Raw genomic sequence first — 26945 nt, 5'->3', positions numbered from 1 at the left:
GAGGCAATATTTTCCCATTACTTTACAGTTTGGGATCGATACGTATAAAGCTTTACAGTCAATTAATTTCTCTAAAAGACTTTGCTTACATTTTTAAGTAACACTTACTGTATGATGAGTATGTCTGGCTATGAATGTAGATCATCCCATCAGTTTATCCTATATTTTAATAGCTGAAAAAGTATTAATTATAAAACGTAAGCCTTCTAACAGATTATATTTTTTATTACCAGCTGAAATTTAATCAAAGAAGATACATTTCCCTTCGGTTCTTCATAAGACAATATATACAACTGGGGTTAAATGTACCAACACATCTTTAGTTTCTGAAGGCTTTGGCAGATTGCAGATCCTCTTATTAAAGTGGCTGTGTGATTTTCAGGTTAAGGGGACAGGTTTTTGCTCTCTTGAAACGCCACCAAAACTGTAATAATGAGAATTTTTTTGAAGCATGAACATATAAAGATGGAGAAAACAAAGAGGAAGAAAAGAATAGCAGTAACATTTTAGAAGCTAGAAAGCAGATGGAGAAGTGATAATGGACATAGTACACCCAAAAAAACTAAATTATTAACTGACTGTGGAAAAATGGAAACCAACCTGATTTGTACCACAGAATTCTCAAGTCTCAAGAATTGGCACTGTGGGGTTATCTCTGGAGGAGAAAGAGTACATAAATGAAAAGGCCTGTCTGAAATGTCTCTCTAAATCCCTTCTGCTCTGTGCCACTGGGTAGATACCCCATCCCTACCCTGGCAGTACACTGGAAATGTATTCTCTGGAGAGGGGAGAAACTCTCTGGACCCAGGACATAGGGGGAAATGGCGGTGGGGGGGGGGGCGGTGAGTGACTGCTTACTGAGTGATGAGCGGAGAGTTCCCCTGTGCTCTTTTCATTTGCTTCCCGGACTGCTGGCAGCCAGACCTTCCCCTTCACGCAGGAGATTGGAAGAGTTTTGTCTGAGGAATCTTACCAGCCAAGAGTAAAGACCCAAAGGTAGTGACATCAGGAACTCCACCTAGACGGGAGTACATGGGAGTTCAAACCCAAGAAGCCCATCTGCGTGCTCAGAGCTTTCCGTAGCCTTTAGTCTCAATCTGAGTAAAGACAAATTCTCTCTCAATTACCAGATATCAGAGGGAAAGTCTCTGATGCCAGTGAGAGAGAACAAATGGGGGAAAAGGCAACTAGGAATAAACAAACACAATGCAAGGAGAAGAGATACCCGCCCCCCCCCAAAAAAACCCTATCACTTTTCTCAGAGATAAAAGAAGATTTTCTATCTATGAAACAAGAACAGATGCTTTATAAGGAACATTCAGATAACAATTAAAAATGTTAAAATGCTGATATTTACAGTACACTGGAAATTACTTTCCTTGCAATTATTAAACTTTTAAATGTCGGGTCCCTCTTCCCTTGTCTTCCACCATCATTGCACAAAGAACAGAACCAGCTAGATGTAGCTGACCAGTAACTCCACAGACTATTTAAATAGCTGCTTAATAATGTACTTCTGCACAGCCTCATTTCAAAATAGTCTGCCCCCTGCATGATTTCCAGATGCTGTTGAAAGTGACCTTTTCTACTTTGCAAAATTGACTCTAAAGTCACAGGGTATAAGCAGAGTAAGAGCATCCTATCTCATTGTATAAAGTATTGAGGTCACAGTCATTCATAAGATAAAAACTTTAGTAATTAGGAAGGTTGAATCATTGGGACTTTCAAATATGTCACCTTTATTGGATTATAGAATATAAGCACACGGTGAATGAGTGCCATTTCTCCTGTGTGGTTCTGTTCTCTCTCTTCAGTAAACGATCATTTCTGATTCCTAGGTTAACTTTAAGAGGGCAGAGCTATTCTAGTGGTAGATAATTAAAGACTCACTCTTAGGAATCAGGGTTCATGTAGTATGTTTATCACCTTCTCACCTGATAGTCATTGATTCAGCCTAAGGGCCAGGGTATTTTAAAGAATAATGTTACTAAAGAAATTTCAGGACTCGTCAGTCTATCATGCTGTTTCTTTGCAGGACTTTTCATTTCGGTCTAATATTTATTTATAATTTTAAATTTAGCTTTATTATAAAATTGACTAAATGTTAAATCAGGGAGGCACAAAGAAAAGGTTGTGGTCTGTTGTTTACTCACAGGAGTGTTATATTCTGTATATAAGGTGATTAAAAATAATTTGGGGATAAATGGTCACAGTTTACTTTTTTTTTTTTTTTTTTTTTTTTTTTTTTTTTTTGCGGTACGCGGGCCTCTCACTGCTGTGGCCTCTCCCGTTGCGGAGCACAGGCTCCGGACGCGCAGGCTCAGCGGCCACGGCTCACGGGCCCAGCCGCTCCGCGGCACGCGGGATCCTCCCGGACCGGAGCACGAACCCGCGTCCCCCTGAATCGGCAGGTGGACGCTCAACCACTGCGCCACCAGGGAAGCCCACAGTTTACTTTTTGAAATAATGGAGCGTATGCCTCCTTTTACTCATAAGTAAACCTATTTATAGGAAAGATAGAAGGATCAATTGAAGCTGAGAAGTTGGTGAACATGTATTAATGATTGAAAATAATTCTAATTAATTGAAGAATAATTCTAGCAAGCGTCATTTTCTGGTAGATAAAAACAGTAATTGAGACGAGGATGCTGATAATCACAAACAATGCAAATTAAAAGAAGTACACTATTTTTTACCCACTGGAATTGGGCAAATTCCTAAATTCTGGCAAGGTTAAGTGTTGATAAAGTTTAGGGAAATTGCTTACTGGGACACTCCTGATGCAACCCAACCACCCTGGGGACATTTTGCAAGTATCTGTTAAAATGTAAAGTGTCTGGTCTACCCACAAGAAACACCAGCTTTTGTTCCAAGAGATGTGTATAGGAAGAGATGTATTACAGGAAAATATATAATAGTGAAAAATTGGAAACATAAATGTCCATCAGTAGAGGACTGATAAAGTTTGGCACATATGTGCAGGGAAAGAATATATAGCAGAAATGAATAATACATGTATCAACATCAGCTTTACAATATGTCCAGTGAGAAAAGCAAGCTGTAGCATGAGACCACTTAAAATTTTACAAACAAAACATTATATATATATTTTTTTAAGTCTTACATATATGTATGTAGAAGCAGTAAAGCAAAGATTAGAAGGTATATGCCAAGCTCAGTAGTTGTTTTCTCCAGGAATGGCAAAAAGGGGTCAAGATGGGGATAGCTATCAAGGAGAGAGGGGCTTTAGCTTTACCTATATAAAATTCTTGTGGTTTCTGGCTTTTAATTAAAAAGATTCTACAGTTGTGTTTTACTTTCACAACCTTTTTACAGGTATAAATTTTTTAAAAAGACAGGAGGCAAATGTGTAAAAATTTAACTGGGTTAAGTATGGTGAGAATAAGTGATTTCTACATTAGCCTTTGTTGCAGTTTTTCTTAATTTCAAAATATAAGATATTATAAGGAAATACATAATCATTATAGAAAATATAGAAAATGTAAACATAAATAAGCACCAATACTCCACTGAGAGAGAAGTATCATTAGTGTTTTGATGTGTAGTATTATGTATCTTTTCAGAATTCTGTATTTTAATACTGTATACAGTGGTTTGTTGTGGTTTTAAATATAGAATCACACTGGTTTTACCTTTTTTTTTTTTACTTGCTCTTATTTTAGACATCTTTACTGATCAATACATATTATGTTCTGACTCCACCTCTGATACTACTAGTAACTCACTCTTTTTTTTATACCAACTATGTTTTGTGGTTTTTTATATATACAGTGATATATTTAGCAATTACATAATACTTTGTGCCAGACACTGTTCTGTGTACTTTATATATACTATCTCAATTAATCCTCAACAACCCTGTGAGGTAGATCCTATTATTATCCCCTACTTACTGATGGAGAAACTACAGTTTAAAAGGCCAAGTGACTTGCCGCAAGCCCTTTGGCTCCAGAGTGTATTTCCTTAAACTCTACACTGTTCTGCTTCTTGAGTTTAGTCAATCCTTTCAACACCTCAAGTGAGCCCTTCATGCCGTGCAGCAATCACACGTTCCCTTCCCTGGTTTTTTGCTCTTCCTCTCCCGTAGACACTGTCATACTTCCTTTATCCTCAGTTCTCCAACACCTCTTCTCCAAGAACTGTCAGCTGATAACCTTGCTTGCCATTTCATTAAGAAAATTAGAAGCACCCACCATAATATCTACCTACCTACCTACATTCATGCTCAGTTTTTCTGTTTTATCACTAAGAGTAAAAGCCCGTCCTTCAATTTGTGCACTAGATTCCATCCCCTTTCTCCTATCCACTGACATCTTTTGCGTGGCTCTCTCCTGTACATCATCAGATTCTCCTTTTCTACTGGATTTTCTCCCATTTTAAAACATCCTTCTTATCATGCACATTTGGAAGAATGCTGACCATTGTTGAACCTAGGTGGAGGGTACCAGGGTATTTATTGTACCCTTCTTTTAGTTTTTCTCTATGATTAAACATTTTCATAATAAAAAAGTTGTGCTAGTTCTTTTTCAACTCCTTAACCTCTCTAAATATTGGAATAGTCCAGGGATTACGTTCCTTTGGTAATCCCATCCAGTTTCGTGAGTTAAAATACCATTTAATTACCTTTTCTATGCCAGTCTCCAACCAGTTCATTTCCTCTGAACTCCAGACTGTCATATCTAACTGTGTGCTCAACATCGCTTGATTGTCTAATGGACATCTCAAATTTAACTTGTCTAATTCTGAGCTCCTGATCTTTTTCCTCAAGCCTGCCCTTCCAACAGTCTTTCCATCTCAGTAACTGACACCTCTGTTCTTAGGCTGCTTATGCCTGACGTTTTGTACTTAATTTTTGACTCCTTTCTTTTTCTCACACCGTACAACCAACCTATTAATCAACTCCTGTCAGCTCTATCTTTCAAGTATATCTAGACTCTTACAACTTCTCATCACCTATTCTGCTATCACCCTGATTCAAGCCACAGGTATCTCGTGGCTGGACGAGTGCTTTGCTTCCACCCTTACCCACCCTCGGTTTCCTCTCAGCACAGCAGCCAGAGTGGTCCTTTGAAGACTTGGGTCAGATTACATTGCTCCTGTGCTCCTCCAGTGTCGTCACTTTTCATGCAGAAAGGAAGCCCAAGTCCTTATAATAGTCCTTTGTCATGTGACCACCACCACAACCCTCCCTCCCCCACTGCCTGTTTTACTCCCTCTCTCAGCTCACTCACTACTCTTCTCCCTCTTGCTCTTTCTGTTCCAAGCCAGTTTGCCTTCTTTGCCATTCTTAGAACATGGGAAGTGCACACCTGCTGTAGGACTTGACCCTTGCTAGTCCCTCTGCCTGCTGTGTTCTTATCCCATATCTGCATGACTCCCTCCCCTCCTTTGAATCTTTACCCAAAATGTCCTTTGTAAAGAGGCCCTCCCTGGCCTAAAATGACAACCCCCTACAACTTAGCATTTTCTGTCTCCCACCTATAGAATACAGTATATTCTACTCATGCATCTTTTTTATTTTCTATCTTCTATACTAAAATGCAAGCCCCTTGAGGGTAGGGATTTTCTGCCTTATCTCCAAGACTTAGAACAGTTGTTGCTTAGCACATGGTGGGCTTTCAATAAATATGTGTTAAATAAACGAAAGAACCTATGAAGGTCAACATAATTATTATCTCCATTTTACAGGTTAGGAATCCAAAGCTTAGAGAAATGATGTCATGTACCCAAGGTCGTATGGCTAGTAAGTGATACAGTTGGAATTCAAAGCGAAATCTGTACACTCAAAACCCATCCCCTTTCCACTATGCCTCTCTGGTCGTGTCACTTAGGTCCTCTAGGCTCTGGTTTTCCCATCAGTATAAGTGGAATTATTGCCTTTTTTGCTTGCCTCACAAAGAAACACAAAGGTCATAAAACGAAGTGATGTAAAAATATCCTGAGAACTTGAAAATGCTTTACGTGTACAAGAGGGTGATAGTAATTCTTTGTTTTCTTATAGAAGTTTTACAGTTTTTGCTTTTAGTTTTAGTTCTTCAACCCACTTCAAATTGGTATGAGGTAAGGGTTGAAGTTTTTTTTCCCTCATACGGGTATCCAATTGTCCCAGCAACATTTGTTCAAATATCTATCCTTTCCCACATTGAGCTGTCTTGCTCTTATAAATAAACAAATATCATGCTTCTGATTTTATGTATTTGGGCTTATGAATGTTTGAAGTGAACTTAAAAAGAGAGAATAGCATAGTTTTTGCTATTCCATCAATATCATGATATTCCATGTTTACAATACATTCTCATTTATTCTCTTCAGGCCAGTGTTGTACTTAAGAAACTATGATGAGAATATTTTCCAAAGAGGGATTATACCCTCTCTAATGCAGGTCCCAGATAGGAAACAAAAAAGACATACAAATATCATATTCATGGACTAGAAAACTCAACATTGTTAAGATGTCTGTTCTTTCCAAATTGATCTATAGAATCTATAGGTTCAGTGCAGTCCCAGTCAAAGTCTCAGCAGGATTTTTTGTAGAAATTCACAAGTTGATCCTAAAATGTATATGGAAATGGCAGTGGCTAGAATAGTCAAGACAGTTTTGAAAAAGAACAAAGTTGAAGGACATTTAGTGTGAGATTTCAAAACTTTCTATAAAGCCACAGTAATCAAGACACTGTGATATTGGCATAAGGATAGATGTGTGAGTCAACACAGGGAGGAAAGAAAGCCTACAAATATATCTATTATGTCTATGGTCAGTTGTCTTTTTTTTTTTTAACCAAGATGCTAGGGCAATTCATGGAGAAAGGATAGTCCTTTCAACAAATGTTGCTGGGACAACTGTATATCCATATAGGATAAATAAATAGCCCTTTCCTGATACAAGGCATGAATATTCATTCAAAATGGATCACAGACCTAAGACTAAAAGGTGAACATCTTAAACTTCTAGAAGAAACATAGGAGAAAATCACTGTAGCCCAAAGATAGGCAAAGATTTCTTAGGACACAAAAATTAAGAACCGTAGAAGAAAAAATTCGTAAATTGGACTTCATCAAAATTCAAAACTTTTGCTTTTTTGAAAGACATTGTTAAGAAAATGAAAAGACAAGCCACAGTCTTGAAGAAAATGTTCGCAAGATACATTATCTGTTGAAAGAAGTGTATCCAAAACATATATAGAACTCTTACAACTCAGTAATAAGACAAACTACCCAGTGGAAAAATGGGCAAAAGATTGGAGTAATTTATTAAAGAATATAAAAGAATGGCAAATAAGCAAAGCAAAGATGTTCAATATGTGAGGCATTAAAATAGACGAGGTTCCCCTGCACACCCGCTAGAACGCTTATAATCAAAGCCAGCAATACCAGGTTTATTAGCAAGGATGCCGAGTAACCAGAATTCTTATACATTGCTGATGAGGATCTTAAATGGTACAACCACTTTGGCAGTTTCTTTTAAAATTAAAATTACCATATGAGCAATTCTAATCCTACTGATTTCCCCAAAATAAATGAAAACAAGTCAGCAACAAAGATTTGTACATGAATGTTTATAGTATGTTATTCATAATTGCCAAAAAACACAGCAACCCAAATGTCTGACAGGTAACTGGGTAAGTTATGGTATATCTGTACACTCTTAATACTGCATGCAGCCAGTGTGTGAACCTCAGGATCATGCTGAGCCAAAGAAGCCGCATGTTTTTGTTTATGTGAAATTCTAGAAAAGGCAAAACTAATCACTAGTGACAGAAATCATTATCAATGGTTGCCTGAGCCTAGGGTGGGTGTTATTTTTTTTTTTTTTTATTTTATTTTTTTTTTTTTGCTGTATGCGGGCCTCTCACTGTTGTGGCCTCTCCCGTCGCGGAGCACAGGCTCCGGACGCGCAGGCCCAACGGCCATGGCTCACGGGCCCAACCGCTCCGCGGCATGTGGGATCTTCCCAGACCGGGGCACGAACCCGCGTCCCCTGCATCGGCAGGCGGACTCTCAACCACTGCGCCACCAGGGAAGCCCAAGGGTGGGTGTTATTAATTGCAGAAATGTGTGAAGAAACTTCTAGGGGTGATGGATATCCATCTTGATTGTGGTCGGTCTTTAGACAAGTGTATATATATGTGTTTGTGAAAAACCCTTTAAACTGTGCAGAAAAATTGGGTGCATTTTGTGTTGTATACTAGTTATACCTGTCAACAAATTTGATTTTTTTAACGCAAGAGAAACTGAAAAATCTAAGTAAAAATAGAATTTAGGCCACTATAGAGCACAACTGAAAAATGTGTGAACTCCATGTATTAAGGATTTTAATTATTTTAAAGTGGTAAATGATTACTGACTAAACAGGAGTAGCAGAATGGCATTCCCTTTGGTCTTGCTCACTTCCCACATTGTGATTATGAGGGCTTGGAGGGCAACAAAGTAGAAGGGAGACCAGAATTTGGAACTGCATTTGGGTAAAATAACACCTTGTCACCACCGTCATGCATACCAGTCCAGTCAACTGCTAAATTCTCTATTGGTGTCAGAGGAGAGATTTAGCTTGCTGTGTGAAGACTGATGAACTTTTTTGAAATTGTGTAGCATTAGATGAAAGAGGACTGAAGTGCTAATGTCTGTGTAGGCCAGTCATTTGGTTTTAGAAATAGTAGAAAATACAAGAAAATAGCAAACTTGAGTGAGAGATACTTGAGGCTTTTGTAAATAGACTAGACTGGTAAATGCCTGCACCTACAGATGATGTAGGCATAGTATTTGAATTTCAGCAAGGTATTTGAATAATATTTCTCATGATATTCTTGAGGATAAGATGGAGATATGTAACAAACGAAGAATTTAACTAGGTTCATAATTGTATTATTGTCATACCTGAAGCTCTTAAGCTAGGAGATTTTTGTCCTCCTTCTTCTCTTGAATATGACTGCGTATTTACAGATAACTTAGATGAGGGCATCATTAGCATGCTGATCTTTTATAACTTATTTTTTAGTGAAAACTAAAATTTTAATAAGCTGAAATTATAGGTCATGTCTACAAAATATGAAATCTTATCCAAGTCCAGAAAAGAGAAGTATACAAATGTTGGATGAGGGAAATGGTTTTGTAGGAGCAATGCAAGAACAACAACTCTCTAGGGTTGTAATTGAATATAATTTTAATAGGAGCCAGTAGAGTGACTGTGGCTGCCATAATAATAATGGCTGGTGCAATAAACATTTTTTCCCACTGTAAGGAAGATGAAGATGAATTTGGGTTTTGTTTTTGTTTTTTCTGTTTTTTGAGATTCCAAATGTAAGTGAGATCATACAGTATTTGTCTTTCTCTGACTTATCTCACTTAGCATAATGCCCTCGAGATCCATCCATGTTGTCATAAATGACAGGATTTCCTTCTTTTTTTATGGCTTATTCCTGTGTGTATGTATGTGTGTGTTACATTTTCTTTATCCATTCATGGACACTTAGGTTGTTTCCATGTCTTGATTGTTGTGAATAATGCTGCAGTGAACATGAGAGTGCAAATAACTCTTTGAGATCCTGATTTAAATTCTTTTGGATATATATATACCCAAAAGGGGAATTGCTACATCATATGGTAATTCTGTTTCTAAGTTTTTGAGGAACCTGCAGTCTGTTTTCCATAGCAACTGCACCAATTTATATTCCCACCAACAGTGCATAAGTATTCCCTTTACTCCTCACCAACATTTGGTATTTCTTGTCTTTTTGATAATAGCCATTCTAACATATATGAGGTGATATCTCATTGTGGTTTTGATTTGCATTTCCCTGGTGATTAGTGATGTTGAACACCTTTTCATGTATGTATGTACCTGTTGGCCATTTGTATGTCTTCTTTGGGAAAATGTCTATTTTTAAAACTAGATTGGGTTTTTTGCTACTGAGTTGTATGAGTTCTTTATATTTTTTGGGTATCCCCTTATCAGATATATGATTTGCAGATATTTTCTCCCAGTTGGTACGTTACCTTTTCATCTTGTTGGTGGTTTCCTGTGCTGTGCAGAAGCTTTTTAGTTTGGTGTAGTCCCACTTGTTTGTTTTTGCTTTTGTTGCCTTTACTTCTGGTGTCAGACCCAAACAACTTGTCATCAAGTCCAATGTCAAGGAGCTTACTGCCTATGTTTTCTTCTAGGAGTTTTATGGTTTCAGGTCTTACATTTAAGGGGAGGATGAAGATGAGACTCTCACTCTAGTTTGTGTCGATCAGATCAAATCTAGAGCATTGTATTTCCTTTCGGGGCATCATATTATGGTCTAAAAAGAATGTTGAAAAGCTGAATCTTGAGTAAGACCTTGGAAGAAGCAGTGTAGAGAACAAATTTTACTGGATGATTTGCCAGCTTTAAGATTAAATTGAGTCTGTAGATGGACACTTTTTCTTTTACAAGGAAGGAGGCTCCTAACAGAAACCTATCAAGAGAATGATATTCATTTAGTTTATAGCATGTTTTTTCTTTCCTGCTACTTTTATAAACTTATAAGGTTCTACTTAACATCTTCAAAAGGTAAGAAGGAGGTCCAATTTAATTGTCCTATGTAATGGATAGACCCTTGCATCATCTGTAGCAAAGTCAGTTTATTCTTGTTCCCTTCCTTACCCTCAATCAGTTATGTGGTTTTTGGCGTCTTCCATTGTAACTGGTTGGTGCTTAGGAAATTATGGTTTAGTGTCAGCCTAAATAGAATTATTTAGGGTAGTAATTACTCTGGAATATTAGGTAGGGATTGAGGTATGATACCTATCCCATTTTTCCAGCTGGGGAATTTAAGTCTCTTTTCTTTCCAACCTTCCATTATATAGACCTGGATTTGTGTTCTTTTGCTGCTTTTGTTATAGAAGTGTTACAGAAAGAGTTTATTAAATGAGATATAAGTTAGTAAAGCAATTTCTAAACAATAGAGGATTACACAAGAATAAAGTAGTGTTATTTCAAGTTGCAACTATATGCAACTTTGGCCTATAATAGATTTATGCTGTTTATGGTTATATCACTAGCTTAGCCATCATATTTATATCTTGTTAATTACCTAGTACTTTCCTGGGCAGAAATTTTCTCTCTTCAACCCTCTAGTTACATTTCTGTCTACCTTATTCTTGCTGTATTTCTTTGTATCAGATTTGTTGAAAGGATTGACACTATCCATCAATACCTTTATCTTCCCATCTTATAACTTCATCATGCCTTCGTATTTTCATGTATACCATCCATTTGTTGTTGTTATTGTTGTTTTTAATTTCAAAGAAGACAGAATGTCTTTTCAAAGACCAACACCTTATCTGTGCACTAAATACCAGACTGAAGCACTGTGCTCCACCGCCAGCACCATCACCTGTCCCCTTTTCTTTCTAATGAGGATAAGGTCTCCCCATCTTGGAACAGCTTTTGATTGAGACTCATTTTTCTCCATCTGTTTTTTACCTTTGTTTGCCACTGCAGAACTTTTTAAGCAAATGAGACCTATGACATCATGTTTTTTTTTCAATGGAAGAGTGACAGTGTGATGTCGTATATCAAATGCTAGGCCTAAAAAATCATAACAGCAAGATAAGTTCAGATTGTGATAAATGCTGTGAAGGAAGTAAACAGTATCATGTAAGAGTAATTGGAGGAGAAGGAGTTACTTGTATAAACAAGTAATTTTAAATGAAAATTTGGTCTGAGAAAAAATTTCGAGATCTTGATGTCTGGATGAGAAAACTTAATTGAAGGTGAGAAAGCGTAAATAATAAACTTAATTATTTGCAAATCTTTCATTTTTAAAGTGTTCATTACATAATTTTGATTATATCATTTGAATTTTAAGGTTTTACTTTAAGGCAAAATTTATTTCCTAAAAGTCATTGTTAGATTTCAGAAGTCTCATATGTCTGTTCTTTCCAGTATTAAATGAAGAAAAATAACCTTGATTAGGACATTATATGCGTCTCATTGTAGTTGAGTCAACAGATATGTATTGAATACCTACCACATGCCAGGCACTGTACTAGGCACTGGGGATAAACAGAAATAAACTAGACACAGCTCTTTCCCTCAATAAAGTCAACTAAGACAGTTCTTAGGGGTATCAGATGATTTAAACTTATCACTGACTTTGAAATAGATTCACTGTGTCCATTACATTAGAAAGTTAGCTCCTCACTAGTTTTAAGAAGGTATTTTAAGAATATGTAATTCTACTTTTAAAAATAGTTTTATTTTATCAAATGGAGTTTACATTCCAAATAGAAAGTGAACATAAGCAGGTGAAAAAAATACATGAATCAAACTGTTAAAATAATTACTACATAACTGAACAGGGGAAAGAAAGATCACTTGTGGTTGAGTCTTGGGAAAGCTTCACTTAGGAGTCATAATGTATATTGAATCTTAAAGAAAAAGTATGATTCAGTAGAGAATAGAATGAAAGCTAATTTGGTGTGAGAGGGGAGCATTGGTCACAGAGGTGGGATTAAATACCAAGGTATAATTAAAGGACCTGGATAAATAGGCTTGACTGGAGTGGAAGGTTTGTATTGGTAAATAGTAAAAGATAAAGCAAAGTCTTTCAATAGAAAAGATTTTGGTTGTACCATAGTAGTAATATGGTCCTAAAATCCTTAGTTCACTTGCAGTCTATTTTACTATTTCTTATTTAAAGGGGTTATGTACAGTTTGCAGTTGTATCATGATTCTAAATAAATCTTTATTTACACCCCTAAATGTGTTCTATAGATACTGAGGCCAGAGTCTTTAGCTCTACTCAGGTTAAAATGATGTTTTGTTTTTCAGTTACTTACACGCCAAGTCAATCATCCACAGAGACCTCAAGAGTAATAGTATCCTTCCTGAATTTGTCTGCGAAGTTTGAAAACATCCTGACCTTTTCTCCTGCATTTTATCTTCACATTATGTAAAAACAGTTTTCATGCTAAGTTCAATAATACACTGTAAAGGGAATTAATAAATGGGTTTACACAAGAGTATAGTAGTACAAGGTACTACAACCTGCTTTTGGTTTTTGAACAATTGACCATTACAAAAAAACCTATCAAGTCATTATGATAGTAGGACTCTTTGATTGCTTGTTTATGTTCTATAAGCAGTACAAAATGCATAGTTTTGTAGCTATCTACTAGTTTCTTTCAGTGCTCTGACCTTGCTCAGTGGTAGTTGAGATGTAACTGAAGGCTCTACATTATATAACAATGAGGTGAGAAAAACGTAACGTTTCTTCTTCCATAAGCCCAGATTAAGATCCTGTCTGCCAGTTGACCTCTTTCATTCCAGTGAAGAGCCTTTACAGCTTTCCCAGCAGTGCCAGAAAGATATTTGGGCCTACATTACTGAAATCTAATGGGAAAGTTTCAATGTCTCCTCCCATAAACTTAGGAAAACATCTCACCTCATCCTACCACATTTCAAGCACCAGATATCTTAAAAGCAGGTCACAGAGTCCAAATAACACTATTTTTAAAACATATTTATTAACTTTAAAAGAAAATATGAAGTACTATACTTCTTTAAAGAATATCATAATATATAGAATTATAGAAATTAGATCTCTTGCCTAAATTTTTCATAATGGTTGCTTTGATAGGAAAATGAGATCTGTTGTTTTCCTTTACTTACTACACCTCAGATATTTTTCTTCATGAAGACCTCACAGTAAAAATAGGTGATTTTGGTCTAGCCACAGTGAAATCTCGATGGAGTGGGTCCCATCAATTTGAACAGTTGTCTGGATCCATTTTGTGGATGGTAAGAATTGAGGCTATTTCTCCATTAATTAAATTTTTGGACCCTGAGATGCTGTTGAGTTATTAGAAAGTCACTGAAGATTTCAACTATAGTATTTTCATAGTTCTCAGTATTCACAAAAATCAATGTTGATCTTATTTTATATATAAATAGATTTTAACTTTTTTCTTTATCTTTAAAAAGATTATGAAACCAGTTTCAGTATATTTCAAACAAAAAGTGTATTTTATAAACACTGTTTAAATTTTATTCAGATTGTCTCTTTAAAATATTTTGTGTTCAGAATGTTCTGTGTATCCTGTTTCAAAAAAAAAAAGTATGCAATTTAAGCAGGTGTGATCTGTAGCCATTATTAAGGTTTCAATAAAAGAATTACTCCCTTTAAGAGAGAGGCTGTTTCACAATCTTATTTAAGCCTAAATTGGGAAGTTACTTTCTTTAGACTAGAAAGAACCATATAATTATGTGCAGCTGGGAAAGGAAAGACAAAAACAAAAATGAAAGGTAGATTTTTAACACTGTCAGTTTTGTGTGCCCTGCATAGCTCTTTCTCTTTCTTTATTCCTATTTCTGCTTTGTGGAAAATAAGGAAGAGAAGTTATAAGAGAAGGGAACTAAAACTTCTGTGCAGTTACTTTCAGCAGGCTGTGAAAAGGGCAGCATAGGATCATTTTCTTAAGCCAGCTGTTCTCAGGAGGGTCCTTAAGACCCTTTTAGAGGTCCCCAAGGTCGTCCTGTGTGAAACTAGATTTTTCTTCATATTCTTCAACACATCAGAGCAGATTGAATGCATAAGCGAATATGTGACTCTAGCTGGCTGCTGTTAAATCAGTCAAAAAAAATTGCAGGGACTTCCCTGGTGGTCCAATGGTTAAGACTCCACGCTTCCACTGCAAGGGATACGGGATCAATCCGTGGTCGGGAACTAAGATCCCACATGCTGCACAGTGTGGCAAAAAAAAAAAAAAAAGCAATACTATTCTTCTCACTAAACTTTGTTTTTGAAAATACAGTTACTTTTCATTAAAAAATGGGTGATCTATGTTAACATCTAATGACTGTTTTGTTATTTAAATTAATAAATATTTTAACAGTTTCTCAGTTAAGTTTTAATATGAATATCCACAGGTATAATCCACATAAACTTCTTGGGGTTGTCCATAATTTTTAAGACTGAAAAAGAGTCCTGAGACCAAAAAGTTTGAGAACGTCTTTTCCAGGCTGAATACAGGGTGTCCCAGAACTCTTAGTGCAGTTTTAGGCTTTAAATAACTGAATCTGCAGTAAGACTTTGAGACACCCTGCTGGAAATAGAAAAGCTGCAAGGGCTTTCAAAGCCACATTTGCCTAAATTCCCTGAACTTATCTGTAGCAGTTCCATAAGGAGAATTCCAAGGTAGGATTCTGAATTAATCAAGATACGCCTAGGGTTAAATTTGGCCATGATTTCTTGTAATAATAACTGGCATTAGAGTGGCAAGGTGGGAAGGGGGCGGCATTGGACTTGGAGTCATAAGGTCTGTACTCTTGTGCTCTGTTTGACTCTTAACTTGCACGTTTCTTGACCTCCTCCAAGTCTCTCCATCTTTAACATTGGGTTGAACTAGTGGATTTTGAATGCATTTTCTCAGGTTTAGTAATTAGAGTTAGCTATATTTTTTTCTTCAATATATGTTTGTTTTAATAAATAGTTATAAACAAGAAGCTAATTAATAATTGTAATCTGGATCTCAGATACCTTTAAGGCATATACCTTGTAACAAAGATAACAGTGTATCCTAAGGGGGAGAGAAATTGCAAAACCTACAATTATAAAGAAACATTGTTACATGTTTTAAAGGTGTGTTTATTTTAACTACTGCAGGGAAAGTTAGGCTCAGTTAAGTCTCCAGATTTGTCCTTTTCCAAAAACCTTAGTTTATACAGTTTATAGACTACTATTATACATGAAGGTTTATATTCTCTTTTAATTTCTTTTTTGTTGATACCTGGGTAGATGGGTTCATCCTTTATTCCATCAAGCTGCGTTTTAAGACGAGATTAATCAGTAGTACAATTAATTGTTGAGTAAAATCCTTTTTGGGTTGATATTGCTTTCAGAAACAAATATGGTATATCCATAGACTAGGAGAGAAGAGTTTGTTCAGAACCAAAGGTTATGTAATTCTCTGAATTATTTACAATAGTATTCTCAACCTTGCTTTATTTATATCTTAAAGAAGAAAGAAACTTCTGTGAAAATTTTTACAAATTACTAAATTAATTGAAGATAAATCATGCATTTCTTATAAATAGATCCCATACGACCTTTCATCAAACCATCTACCAACAACAGTGAGGTAAAACTAAATTTTAAAAGGGTAGTTCTTACAGTGCCCCTCACAGAAATTGTGTTCTGGCTTTGAAAATTATGTCTGTATCATAACCAGCCTCTTATATTCTGGCTTGTTCATTACATCACAGTTGTATGTGGTTTATTTTGCGCTGTACTACCAAGAGCAGTTATCAATAAAATAAATGACAAAAGCAAATAGATACAACCTTCTTCACTGCACGCCCCCCCAATCCTTTACTCTCATCTGGATCTCCCACACATCTTTCATCAGTGGTTCTCAACCTTGGTTGGACATTAAAGTCATCCGGGGAACTATAAAAACTCACAATTGAAGCTGTTCCCATCCCCAGGCTCTGATGGTATATTATTGGGCTAGAATGTAGTCTGGATGTTGAGAGGTTAAAGGCTGCACAGGTGAGTCTGTTTTGCAGGTGAGGCTGGATGCTGTTATTGCCTGCCTTGAGAGATAGCCTGACCTGCCTTACCCTGACCAATAACCAAGAATCTTGTCCCAGGTCTTTCATTTTTGCAGTTAGTCCTGGTTTTGGTATCAAATTAATGTTTTTACAAAGTTTTTTAATACCCTGCAGTTTCTCTAATTTCTTCCAAATGAAACAATACAGAAGATGCAAGGTGAAAGAACTCCTTTAAGCTAAGATTTAATCAACCGTTTATTGTATTTCATGTAAACAGCTAATAAGAAATCTAGCTGTAGAATACAGTGACTGAAATGTGTAAAGATGTAACAAATATGATTAGGTCTGTATCTTTGCCCAAGAAGCAGCAGCCAAAAGATTCTTCATACCATCTTCTACTAAATCTACCTACTGTCTATTGCTTTTGTTATTAAAGCATCCATAGCATATTTATACCGCTTTTGGAGGCAAGAAAGGAGTTTGAGTTTATCAGTCTTGAAATTTTACCATTATTGTCTAAGGTGCCCTGGGATAAGTAGAATCATTTGTACCAGTGGGAAAACTTAAATTCTAAGGTGATTACTGTAGTGGTTGTGCTACTTCCAAACATCTCATAACAACAGGTCTAGTATTTCTTTCCTGAATCAAGAATGGAAGGTAGGAACTCACTCTTGATAGGGTAAGTCATGGGAAAAATTCAAATGGCAGTGATGGTATTTTGTACAGAAAGAGGGCAGCTGATAAAATTATAAAATCTTAATAATGTATATAGTACTGCCTCTCTCAGAGTTTACAGAGCATTTTTTAAAATTTATCTTTCATAATCAGTTTTATTTCTTTGGCCATAAATAAGAATTGATTACATATTACATGGGTTATTTAATGATAAGAGCATTGTTCTGGGAATTATAATAGTTTGGTTTTCAGTCTTTATTCAGTTGATGTGAAGAATAAACAAGAATATTTTTCTTTTTATGTTCTACCAGGCACCAGAAGTAATCAGAATGCAAGATAAAAACCCATATAGCTTTCAGTCAGATGTATATGCATTTGGGATTGTTCTGTATGAATTGATGACCGGACAGTTACCTTATTCAAACATCAACAACAGGGACCAGGTAAATATTTACCATCTCTTGAGGTTCATTTTACTGTTTGTAGAAAGCCTCCAATTCATTGTAGAAAAGAGGTTTTGGATCCTGGGTAAGCATGAAAGATAGATGTCTTGATCTTTGTCACCAGTTTTAGAACCTTTTGTATACTTTTGGCAGTAATAGCAGCATGTAAGGCCTTTCCTGGAAATATCATGCTTAAGTCTTGTAGTGGAGTAAAACTCCTGATCTTCTGACTAGAAACTAAAGATGCAATAATGATTATACCTCATGCCTCTTGACCATGGCACAGTTAGAAGAATGAGCTCTGCTGCTACAGCATCTGGGCTTATCCCTTTTACTCTATCACAGATTGTGCTATCTGAGCCAGGCACTCAGCTCTGAACTTCTTTATATCAAATCCTTTTAAAATTATTAAGATTTCTCCATACTTCTTAAATTTTTAAAACTAGGTAAATGAAAGGACTGTTACATCATGCTTTCATTTTTCTGTGGTGAGAATTCAAGTAGGAGGGAAGTTTTTACTTCTCTCTTCCTAAAAGTTCCTGTTCTCTGTTCCTTACCTTCCAAAGTATCAACACAGCCTCGTGCAGCTCTTTGCCTTTTCGATCCCAGACATATTAAATTCACCTAGTCTTTTAATACTGGCCAAGAAAAATGAATTGTCTTTACTGAAATTACCTCATATACCTCAACATTTTAAAAGTGCGTGTGCCTGTGTGTGTGTGTGTGTGTGTGTAGAGAGAGAGAGATTGCAGCAATTACAGTTAATATATTAGAAAACAATAGTTGACCATATAAACTGATTAAATAATATTTATACATTATACTGTGATGCACATGTGAATCACCTGGATAATTTGTTTAAAAAATTGAGATGCTGGAGTAGATTCTGACTCAGTGGGGTGAGTCCAAGCATCTGCATTTTTAATAAGTTTGCTAGTTGTTTCTGATACATACCAAAGTTGAGAATCACCAGTGTAAAGAATCTTCAAAAGCGTGAGTGTTTTATGTGTTTGATCATAACCTCCCAACCTAAGGAAATGATAGTTTTTAATGTATAAATATATTACTTAATTTAGTAGTGTTTTGGTCAACAGTTCAACTCTCAGTCTTTTTGGTGATACTAAAGCTTTCTGAAGATACTGAGTAGCTTTCTCACTAAGAACTTATAACTATCATGTGATATCAGAGAAGTAATCTAAGTTGTCATATACTTTGCATATGCTTATTGAATCACCATATGGCCCTTACCCAACAGTGGTCTTGATTCTCTATTTTGAGAATTTTAAAAATGACTGCCTTTCTATATAAGTCAGCATAAAACTAATTTTTTAAATTGCTGTTTGGTCTTTCTAACTACTTTCATAGCTTTAGAATGTTGGATTATAGCTTTAAGTGTTAAAAAGAGATCTATGACCTGGCTTCTGATGATCTGATCTTTTAAGCCTCCATGAAACTTCGATTCAGGATGGACCAAGATAGTAGCTAAAGAACATAAAAACATTGAAACATTGCACTTAGTGTACTTGTGACAGATCCTAGATCATGGAGATGATTGATTTGATGATGGCAGTCTGAAGAGCAAGATTGTCTCTAATTTAGCAGCTTCATGTGCTCTGCCTTTTACACTTATTAACTCAACCATACAGCATAATACCCCATGCCGTGTTTAATTTTCCTATGCATTCTGTTCTTCTAGAGGAATTATGAGGGAATTTTAGTTTAGTTTTAGTTGATTTATCATAGAGACTACAAATAATAAAAATTTATGAACCTAAGATCTGGATGAAATCCGTTTGTCAGTAAATAAGTTTATTTTAATAAAATAATAAAGTTATATTATGGAAATAAGTAGTAGTGTCTCCAAAATATGGAAAAAGCCTCCCAGAGTTCTGCACTCATCCACTTCTTGGCATTTTAGGTGCTTTGTCCTCCATGGGAGTATAATAAATGATGTGGCAAGGGCTTACTCTCCATGAGAGAAGTAAGTGAGTGACCAACAGAAGGGTAAGGCCTTTACTAGTTAATTCTTTCTGGTAGTATAGTTAGAGCCTTCTGGAATATGCCAGTCTGAAACCAAGTATTTGATGAAGAAAAAGGATATGAAAGAATTATATACTCTTCCCATCATCCCCATTCTACTTCATTACCTTCTAGTCTGCTTTCTTCAAGTGGCGCTTTCCATGGAACTCCCTCTTTTGAATCAGTAACTCTAGTCATCCTCAATGAAGTAACCCCCAGGTACTGTTCCATCCATCTCCTTGATTTGATTTTTCTTTCTCTCTTACTTTGATCTCCATGGCTCTCAGATTGGACTTCTATTTGAAAATCTAGGAATATTCTTTTTCTTCCATGGGAGATGGGACAGCTGCTTCATTACCATATAATGTGGTAATGACCCATGCCCCTGCACTCTCACCCCCCATAGTCTGAGGTGGCAGGTTTTGCCTGTAAATTCAAGGCAGGACTCTGGTAAAGCAGTGTGATGTAACGGCAGACCTTGGATTCATGACCTGCATGACCTGGCCACTGTACCTCTCTAGGTATCTTTTTTTTTCAATTATTAAAAATCAGAGAATGAACTAAAGAATTCCTTACAGTTACAAAGATTGAGTTCTTTCCTAAAACAGGTTTCTTAGCTCCTTGAGGGATGACCATCCCTGTGTTACTTTGCAGAGTAGCATGCCTTTGTACTTCACTTACCCTAGTGCTGAAAGTCTGAGAAACTGCTTTGTCATTTTTCCCCCTCTTTATCATTCTGTTTTGCTTTCTTTCAGTGCAGCTTCTTTACTAAATTGGGATTAATGATGTGCTCAGTTAAGCTAGGTATATTGGCCTTTATTTTATTGGAGCAGACGTGCTGTGTCATCTTAGAAGAAAATAACAGATAACATTCATTATTTCACGTGAATTCCAGTTATCATTGCTATAACAAACCACCTAAAACATAGTGGCTTAGACAAATTGTAAATCTGCAATTTGGGCTTCTCTCAGTGTGGAAGGTTTATCTCTATTTCACATGGTATTATTGGCTGTGGTAGATTCACTGGGTGTTAAAGGATCTACTTCCAAAATGGCTCAATCACATACCTGAGAAGGTATGTGACCAGTTAGCCGTCAGCTGGAAGCTTAGTCTTGGCCAAGGGCCAGGGGCCTCAATTCTTCTCGACGTGGGTCTTTCTGTGACGACTTTTTCACAGGAACCTTGGACTTTCTCACAGTATGGTGGCTGGGTTCTAAGCACAAGATCTCAAGGAGACAGAAAATGATAATAAGTACCAGTGTCTTATCAACATGCAAATTATTTTATTTTAATAAAAATTTTTGATATCTACTGTATGCAAAAGCTGTGAGATATAGAAGGATGCGAAGGTGAATAAAACACAGGCTGTGCTCTCAGTTCTGTTGAGGCCGTGCCGGGGGTGGTGTTGAGGATGAGCAGACCTGTGCTCCAACAACACAGAGGAGTGAACGAAGGGGTAGGGATGCCAGGAGTGCGGCTGTAGATTGAGAATGAAAATAACCAGTCCCAGAATTTCAAACTGAGCTATTGATTTTGTAGTATAAGTGCCACTTGAATTTTCTATCCATGAATTACATCCAGGAAAGACCTTTGCTTTAAGCTTAAATAGTTGCAAAGAATGTAATTTCCAGTGTATTATATTGACATTTCAAAAAAAAAAAGCATTATATCATTCTTTTAAATGTACCAAAGAAAATCTAAACGTCATACCGATTTGATTCTTACCATCATCACTTGTTTAAAAAACCTCTTCATTAATTTTTGGAATTTTACATGGCTCTTTTTTTGTCTCTAAATTATTTGTATCCTACTTCCTCCACAGAATTTTTTCCCTAATGTAACATATTTGTATGCTCTAAACCCTTTTATTGGTCAGTCAAATTATATCTCTGCAACAAAAAAATGTACTTAAATTTAGAACTAAAAAGATTTTTTCCAGTGACTTTAGGCTGCTAACTTTTTAAATTCCAAATTATGCTATTAATAATTACTAAATATATAACTGATGAAAATAACATGAGTTTTGATATAAAGAAACAGGTAAAATTTTATTGGAAATGTGTTTCTTAATGAGCAACATGGGGCTTTTGTTTTCTCTTCAGTCATTTATTTGTGAAAAATATGACTTTTGCTAGAATAAGCTGGGATTTAGCGTCAGTCCTTCTCCTAGTTTTATTTTTAAAGAAGTAAGTGCTGAGGAATATTGTTCAAATAAATAAGAATATGGGAAAGTCAGGAGTTTTGTTATAACCACATGCAGAGTTCAGCAGACCACCGTCAGGTTCAGTAATTCATTAAGTCTTACAGAACTCACTGAAAGTTGTTAATACTCACGTTATGGTTTATTAAAGCAAAAGGATACAGATTAAAATCAGCCAAGGGAAGAGGCACATAGGGCAGAATTCAGGAGAGTTTCACATATGGAACTTCCAGTTGTCCTCTTCCCGTGGAATTGTGGCCAGCACTAAATTCTCCTGGCAGTCATGCATGACAACCTGCAGGAAGTATTGCCAACCAGGGAAATTCACTGGAGCCTTGAGTTATTGTTGGGCCTCAGTCACATAGATAACAATTGACCACCTCTGTTGTTGACCTTAGTTTTTAGCCCCTGCAGAGGTCAAGCTGATACCATATAACTTAAAGCCCCCTCTGTAGAATCACATAGATAGCATAGACTATCTGACATGACCTTAGACTCCCAGATAAACAAAGACACTCTTACCAGGCAGGACATTCCAAGGGCTTAGGGATCACCTCCCAGGAGCCAAAGGCAAAGGCCAGCCCTCTCTTTGGGCAAGATTAGTTCTTTACCATAACCATATCACTGCTTATTTGAACTCATTTCTATAGCATGCCAAAAATGATATAACTTGTCATTTAAAATTATTTTAACTATCAGCTGACAATTCAGTTAATTTTGCTGAAAGCAAAGAATTGGAAACCAACTGTCTTGCAAAGGGATTTGCTACCCATTCATTAGAGTCCAGTTAGACCAATATTTGGAAGCATCCCTTCGGTACCCTCAGCAGTGTTACACCCTGACTCAGTGTGCATGGTAGTTAAGTTCCATATAGGTAAAAGGTGTGCCTTTTGTGAAGTGGGAGGAGGGCAGTTGTGACAGAGGAGATGGAAAGGAGGTTAAACTTTACACCTTCACTTTAGTGGTGCTTGGGCAAATCAGCTTATAGTTAAATAAGGGTTATTACAGCACCAAACAAGAAAAAACATAAAATAGGATATCAAACTTGACTGTTCCTAAAATTTATCAGTTCTACCCTGTAACCGGGGATCTCTGACTGCCTCTCTCCACCTTAGCCTCTAGTCTGTCCCTGTTGAACCTATTCCCTCTAAGATCAAAACCCCTCTCTCTTCCGTGACACCTAAGACTGCTAACATCTGTCTCTGCCCACTTTCAAAAGAACCACAAGTCAGAAAATTAGAAACGTAAGAAATCAGAAAAATTATAAATCTCTGTACCCAGGGAAGACAAGGCTTTTTACTTTATTAAACATAAGATTTTAGTTACCAGTAGCTTTACCTTCCCTCTGGAGGAGGCTCTGATTCTCAGACTTATATAACTAAATGCCCCATTAGGGTTTCCTCAACAAAAGAATTTAAAATTCAGATGCGAAAACAGCTGTTAAAAAGGTTAACTATTTTGGTTGAGTAGAAGAGGCACGATCCCCATCTGTGTTTCAGAATTATTACTATCAGTGGGAAAATGGATTGGATAAGGAGAGACTGGAAGCATGCGGAGCAGTCAGGAGCCCTTTGCAGTAGTCCAGGGGTCATGAAGATTTCACCTTGCGGCACATTAAGTATTGATTCCCCACAGTCTATGGTATATAGGAATCAGAATACTAGCAGCATTGTGTTTTTTAACTTGCTACTGAAGTATAACGTACATACAGGAAAGTACATGTCGTAAGTGCACAGCTTGTTGAATTTTCAGTGTTCATATATTTTTCAACTTATCTACAAGGTTATATGATTTGCCTTTTTTTTCCTCCCCAGATAATATTTATGGTGGGACGAGGATATCTATCTCCAGATCTCAGTAAGGTACGGAGTAACTGTCCAAAAGCCATGAAGAGATTAATGGCAGAGTGCCTAAAAAAGAAAAGAGATGAGAGACCACTCTTTCCCCAAGTAAGAAAAAGCTTTATGTTACCTAGAAGGACAGACTAATATTCTGATGCAGATTTTTAAGCACTTTTTAGAGCACAGTTTGTATTTTACAGATTTGGATTCCATGTGATTATGTGCAGACTCCAGATAAGTAAACACGTAAAGGTGATTTTATAAAGGTTGAACAGTGGTACACCTAAAAACTTAGGATCCCAATACAAAATATTCAGAAAGATTTTGCTTTTGTCTAGTAGTTCTCAAACTTTTTGGTCTCAGAACTGTTTTCTACACTTAAAACTTATTGAAGAACCCCAAAGACCTTCTGTTTATGTAGGTAGTAATTCCCATTTTAGAAATTAAAAATACTTTTAAAGTATTTATTTATAAATTTATTTAAACATAATAAAACCATTACATGTTAAATAATGTTTTTATGAGAAATGATTATATTTTCCGAAACAAAAAATATTTAGAGAAAAGTGGCATTGTTTTAGACTTTCCATGAATCTCTGCAAAAAGAAGATAGCTGGATTCTCTGCTTTGCATTCATTATGTTGCAATATCTTACATTATATAGCCTCTGAAAACTCCACTTACACTTGTAAAATAATGACAGTAAAAAAGGCAAATAATATCTTAGTGCTAGTATAAAAATAGTTTTTCTACAGACTACACTTTGTGCACTGCTACTTTTATTCTTCTTGATGGTAAAATAAACAGGTTGCAAGCATCCCTTTAATGTTAGTTTTTTTTGAGGGGCATTTTTACCTGGGGCAAAAAGAAAAGGCAACTGTTGGTACTGTCTGCCATTCTCTGATTCTTGGAAACTTTCCATTGTTTTTTATCTTTTCAAGTTGGAAGGCTAAAGCCCTCAATTTAATAATCTTTCATAAGCCTCATGAACTGGAACTAAGTACCTGAACAGTTTAGCTATAGTAGATATTGTAATATAAATTCCATGTTTTATAATGCCTAGAAAATCATGATAGCGCTGTATAAATCTGTCCCGATGAGTCAGTACGGTTTTCAGGTGGGAAGTGCTGACTCCCATAACTCAGCTACCGTAATTTACTGACGTGGTCCTTTGTGAATGCTATCAGTCCTAGCTCAGTTTCTTAGAAGTCAGTGTTACAGGAATGTGTGAATCTTTTATCCCTATCTAAAGAATTAAAGATAGAATTTTTGCTTTTAACAAGTCTCTCAGGGGCTTGTCCCAGAGCAGGTAGGGGAGGCTGAATGGCTGCATGGGTAGTTATATGTTTTACATATTGGAATTCTACGTTACTATTCTTTTGAGGAAGAGTTGTGTTTTTTTAAACTCAGAAAACCACTGGTTTAAGACCATCAAAGTAAACGACCGGTATTGTTGGCCATTGTGAGCAGGAGTCTGCACCGTGTTCTCTTTTCACATCCCAGGTGCTAGAGTTTCCTATTTAACATGGTTGATGTACATTAATAATGCAGATTATATCCTTAGGCTCACTTTTCAAATGGTATTAAAAGGGACAAAATGGTCATATTTCTTAATATAAGTAATATTTTATTCTTTTCATGGTATCAGAAAGTGAAATACATATATGAGTATTCCAGATTATTAAAGGCTGCCCCTTTTAAGTATTATTTTTAAATTTTCATTACAGGATGTCTCTTCACACCATACACAAACATAAATTTCAGACGGCTAAAGGTTTATATGTAAAAAAAAAACTATAAAATAACAAATCATTTTTATAACCTTAAGGTAGGAAAGGCTCTCCTAAGCAAGAGGCAGAATCCAGAAGTTATAAAGGAAAAGGTTAGCAGGTATGACTACATTAAACATTTTTAAATTTCTATATAGTAAAAATAATATTGAAAGAAAAACACTGAGAAAAATAATTGTAACATGTATAATAAAGAGTGTTTATGTTATACAGAGGACTCCTACAAATCCATAAGTAAAAGGTAATCAAAAGAAAATCAACAAAGAATATGCACTGGTGATTCACAAAAGAAGTACAAATGCTGAATGAACTTAAGCACAGGATGTTAGGAATAATAACATCAGCGATAATCAGTAAAATGCAAAGTCACAACTGTGAAATATATTTTGATTTTGTCTCTGAGATTGACAGTATCCAGTATTGGGAACAATGTTGGGAAGTAAGGAAGGAATGTTGGTAAGAATGTAAATTGGTTTGACCTTTTTTGAAAGGACTTGGTAGACTCCATAAACTTAAAATACATATACCTTTTGCTCTGGTAATTCCACTCCTGAAAATCTATGCTATATGCTACAGAATCTTCCCCCACAGGTATCCAGATAAAGACTGTTAACTGTAATTGGAAAAATTAAAGACATAAAGATCAAGGTATCTCTCTGTAGTTGGCTTGGATGTCAGTGAGGGAAAAAGAAAGCAATGCAGAAAAATGTGTACTGTGATACCACTTTAAATGGTGGTGAGGGAGGGGATGGGCTCTGTTTTCATATGTGCATGTTTATGCATAGGAAAGGTCCAGAAGAAAGTATAGACTCTTTAACAGTGGTTACCCCTGGAAGGTAGGATTCATACTTTTCTGTATTATTTGAATTTTTGTGTGTTATGCTTATAATTTTAAAAATTTTGTAACATTGCTTCTTTGCCTTCTTATACTAATCATTCTACAGATTACAGTTTAACTTTAAAAACATTTTTGGTAGCTGAGAAAAATAATAATAGTAGTATATAATGTGTATAATACTCCTATATAGTATATAATCATAGTAGTAGTAATAATGGCTGCTAAAGTTTTATTGAGTACTTACTATATACCAGGCATTGTGCCAAGCCCTTTATATGTATGTTTCATGCATTATCATACTGTATGCCTTCAAGAGTCATAACCTGTTTCTTTGTACCTTAAAAATGTGCTGTACTTCTACATTTTGTGCATTGGTGTCTACTTGTAGAGTTTTCCTATCTTTTCTTTCACTTATGGGTATTCATCTGACACTTCTCATTCTTGTGGCGCTGGCATTCTGGGGCCCTGTTTTTAATTATGTGTGTGTAAGACATTTCCCATTACTAATTCTTTAAAGAATAAGTTGCTCTAATGGTTCTGTTTATGAAGTTATATAGTGCTTTAGTTATTTATGCTCCATCTTCTTCCCAAAAGGGACTTG

The 26945-nt window shown here is 36.0% G+C and overlaps 1 protein-coding gene across 3 annotated transcripts in view; it reads left to right on the top strand.

The window, feature by feature from the left end:
- BRAF (B-Raf proto-oncogene, serine/threonine kinase) overlaps nucleotides 1-26945 on the top strand; it is a 158988-nt gene that overhangs the window by 118267 nt on the left and 13776 nt on the right. For all 3 annotated transcript variants that reach the window (XM_081244864.1, XM_081244863.1, XM_081244865.1), the window contains 4 exons: nucleotides 12818-12864; nucleotides 13668-13786; nucleotides 17524-17655; nucleotides 23690-23824. In XM_081244864.1, the coding sequence (XP_081100990.1) occupies nucleotides 12818-12864; nucleotides 13668-13786; nucleotides 17524-17655; nucleotides 23690-23824 (433 nt within the window). The remainder of the gene's footprint in view (nucleotides 1-12817; nucleotides 12865-13667; nucleotides 13787-17523; nucleotides 17656-23689; nucleotides 23825-26945) is intronic.

Source organism: Mesoplodon bidens (genome assembly GCF_964165515.1).
Source record: "Mesoplodon bidens genome assembly, chromosome: 9".
NCBI classification, from domain to species: domain Eukaryota; kingdom Metazoa; phylum Chordata; class Mammalia; order Artiodactyla; family Ziphiidae; genus Mesoplodon; species Mesoplodon bidens.
Note: the sequence above shows the minus strand (reverse complement) of the source record. Positions and strands in the feature narration are given on the sequence as shown.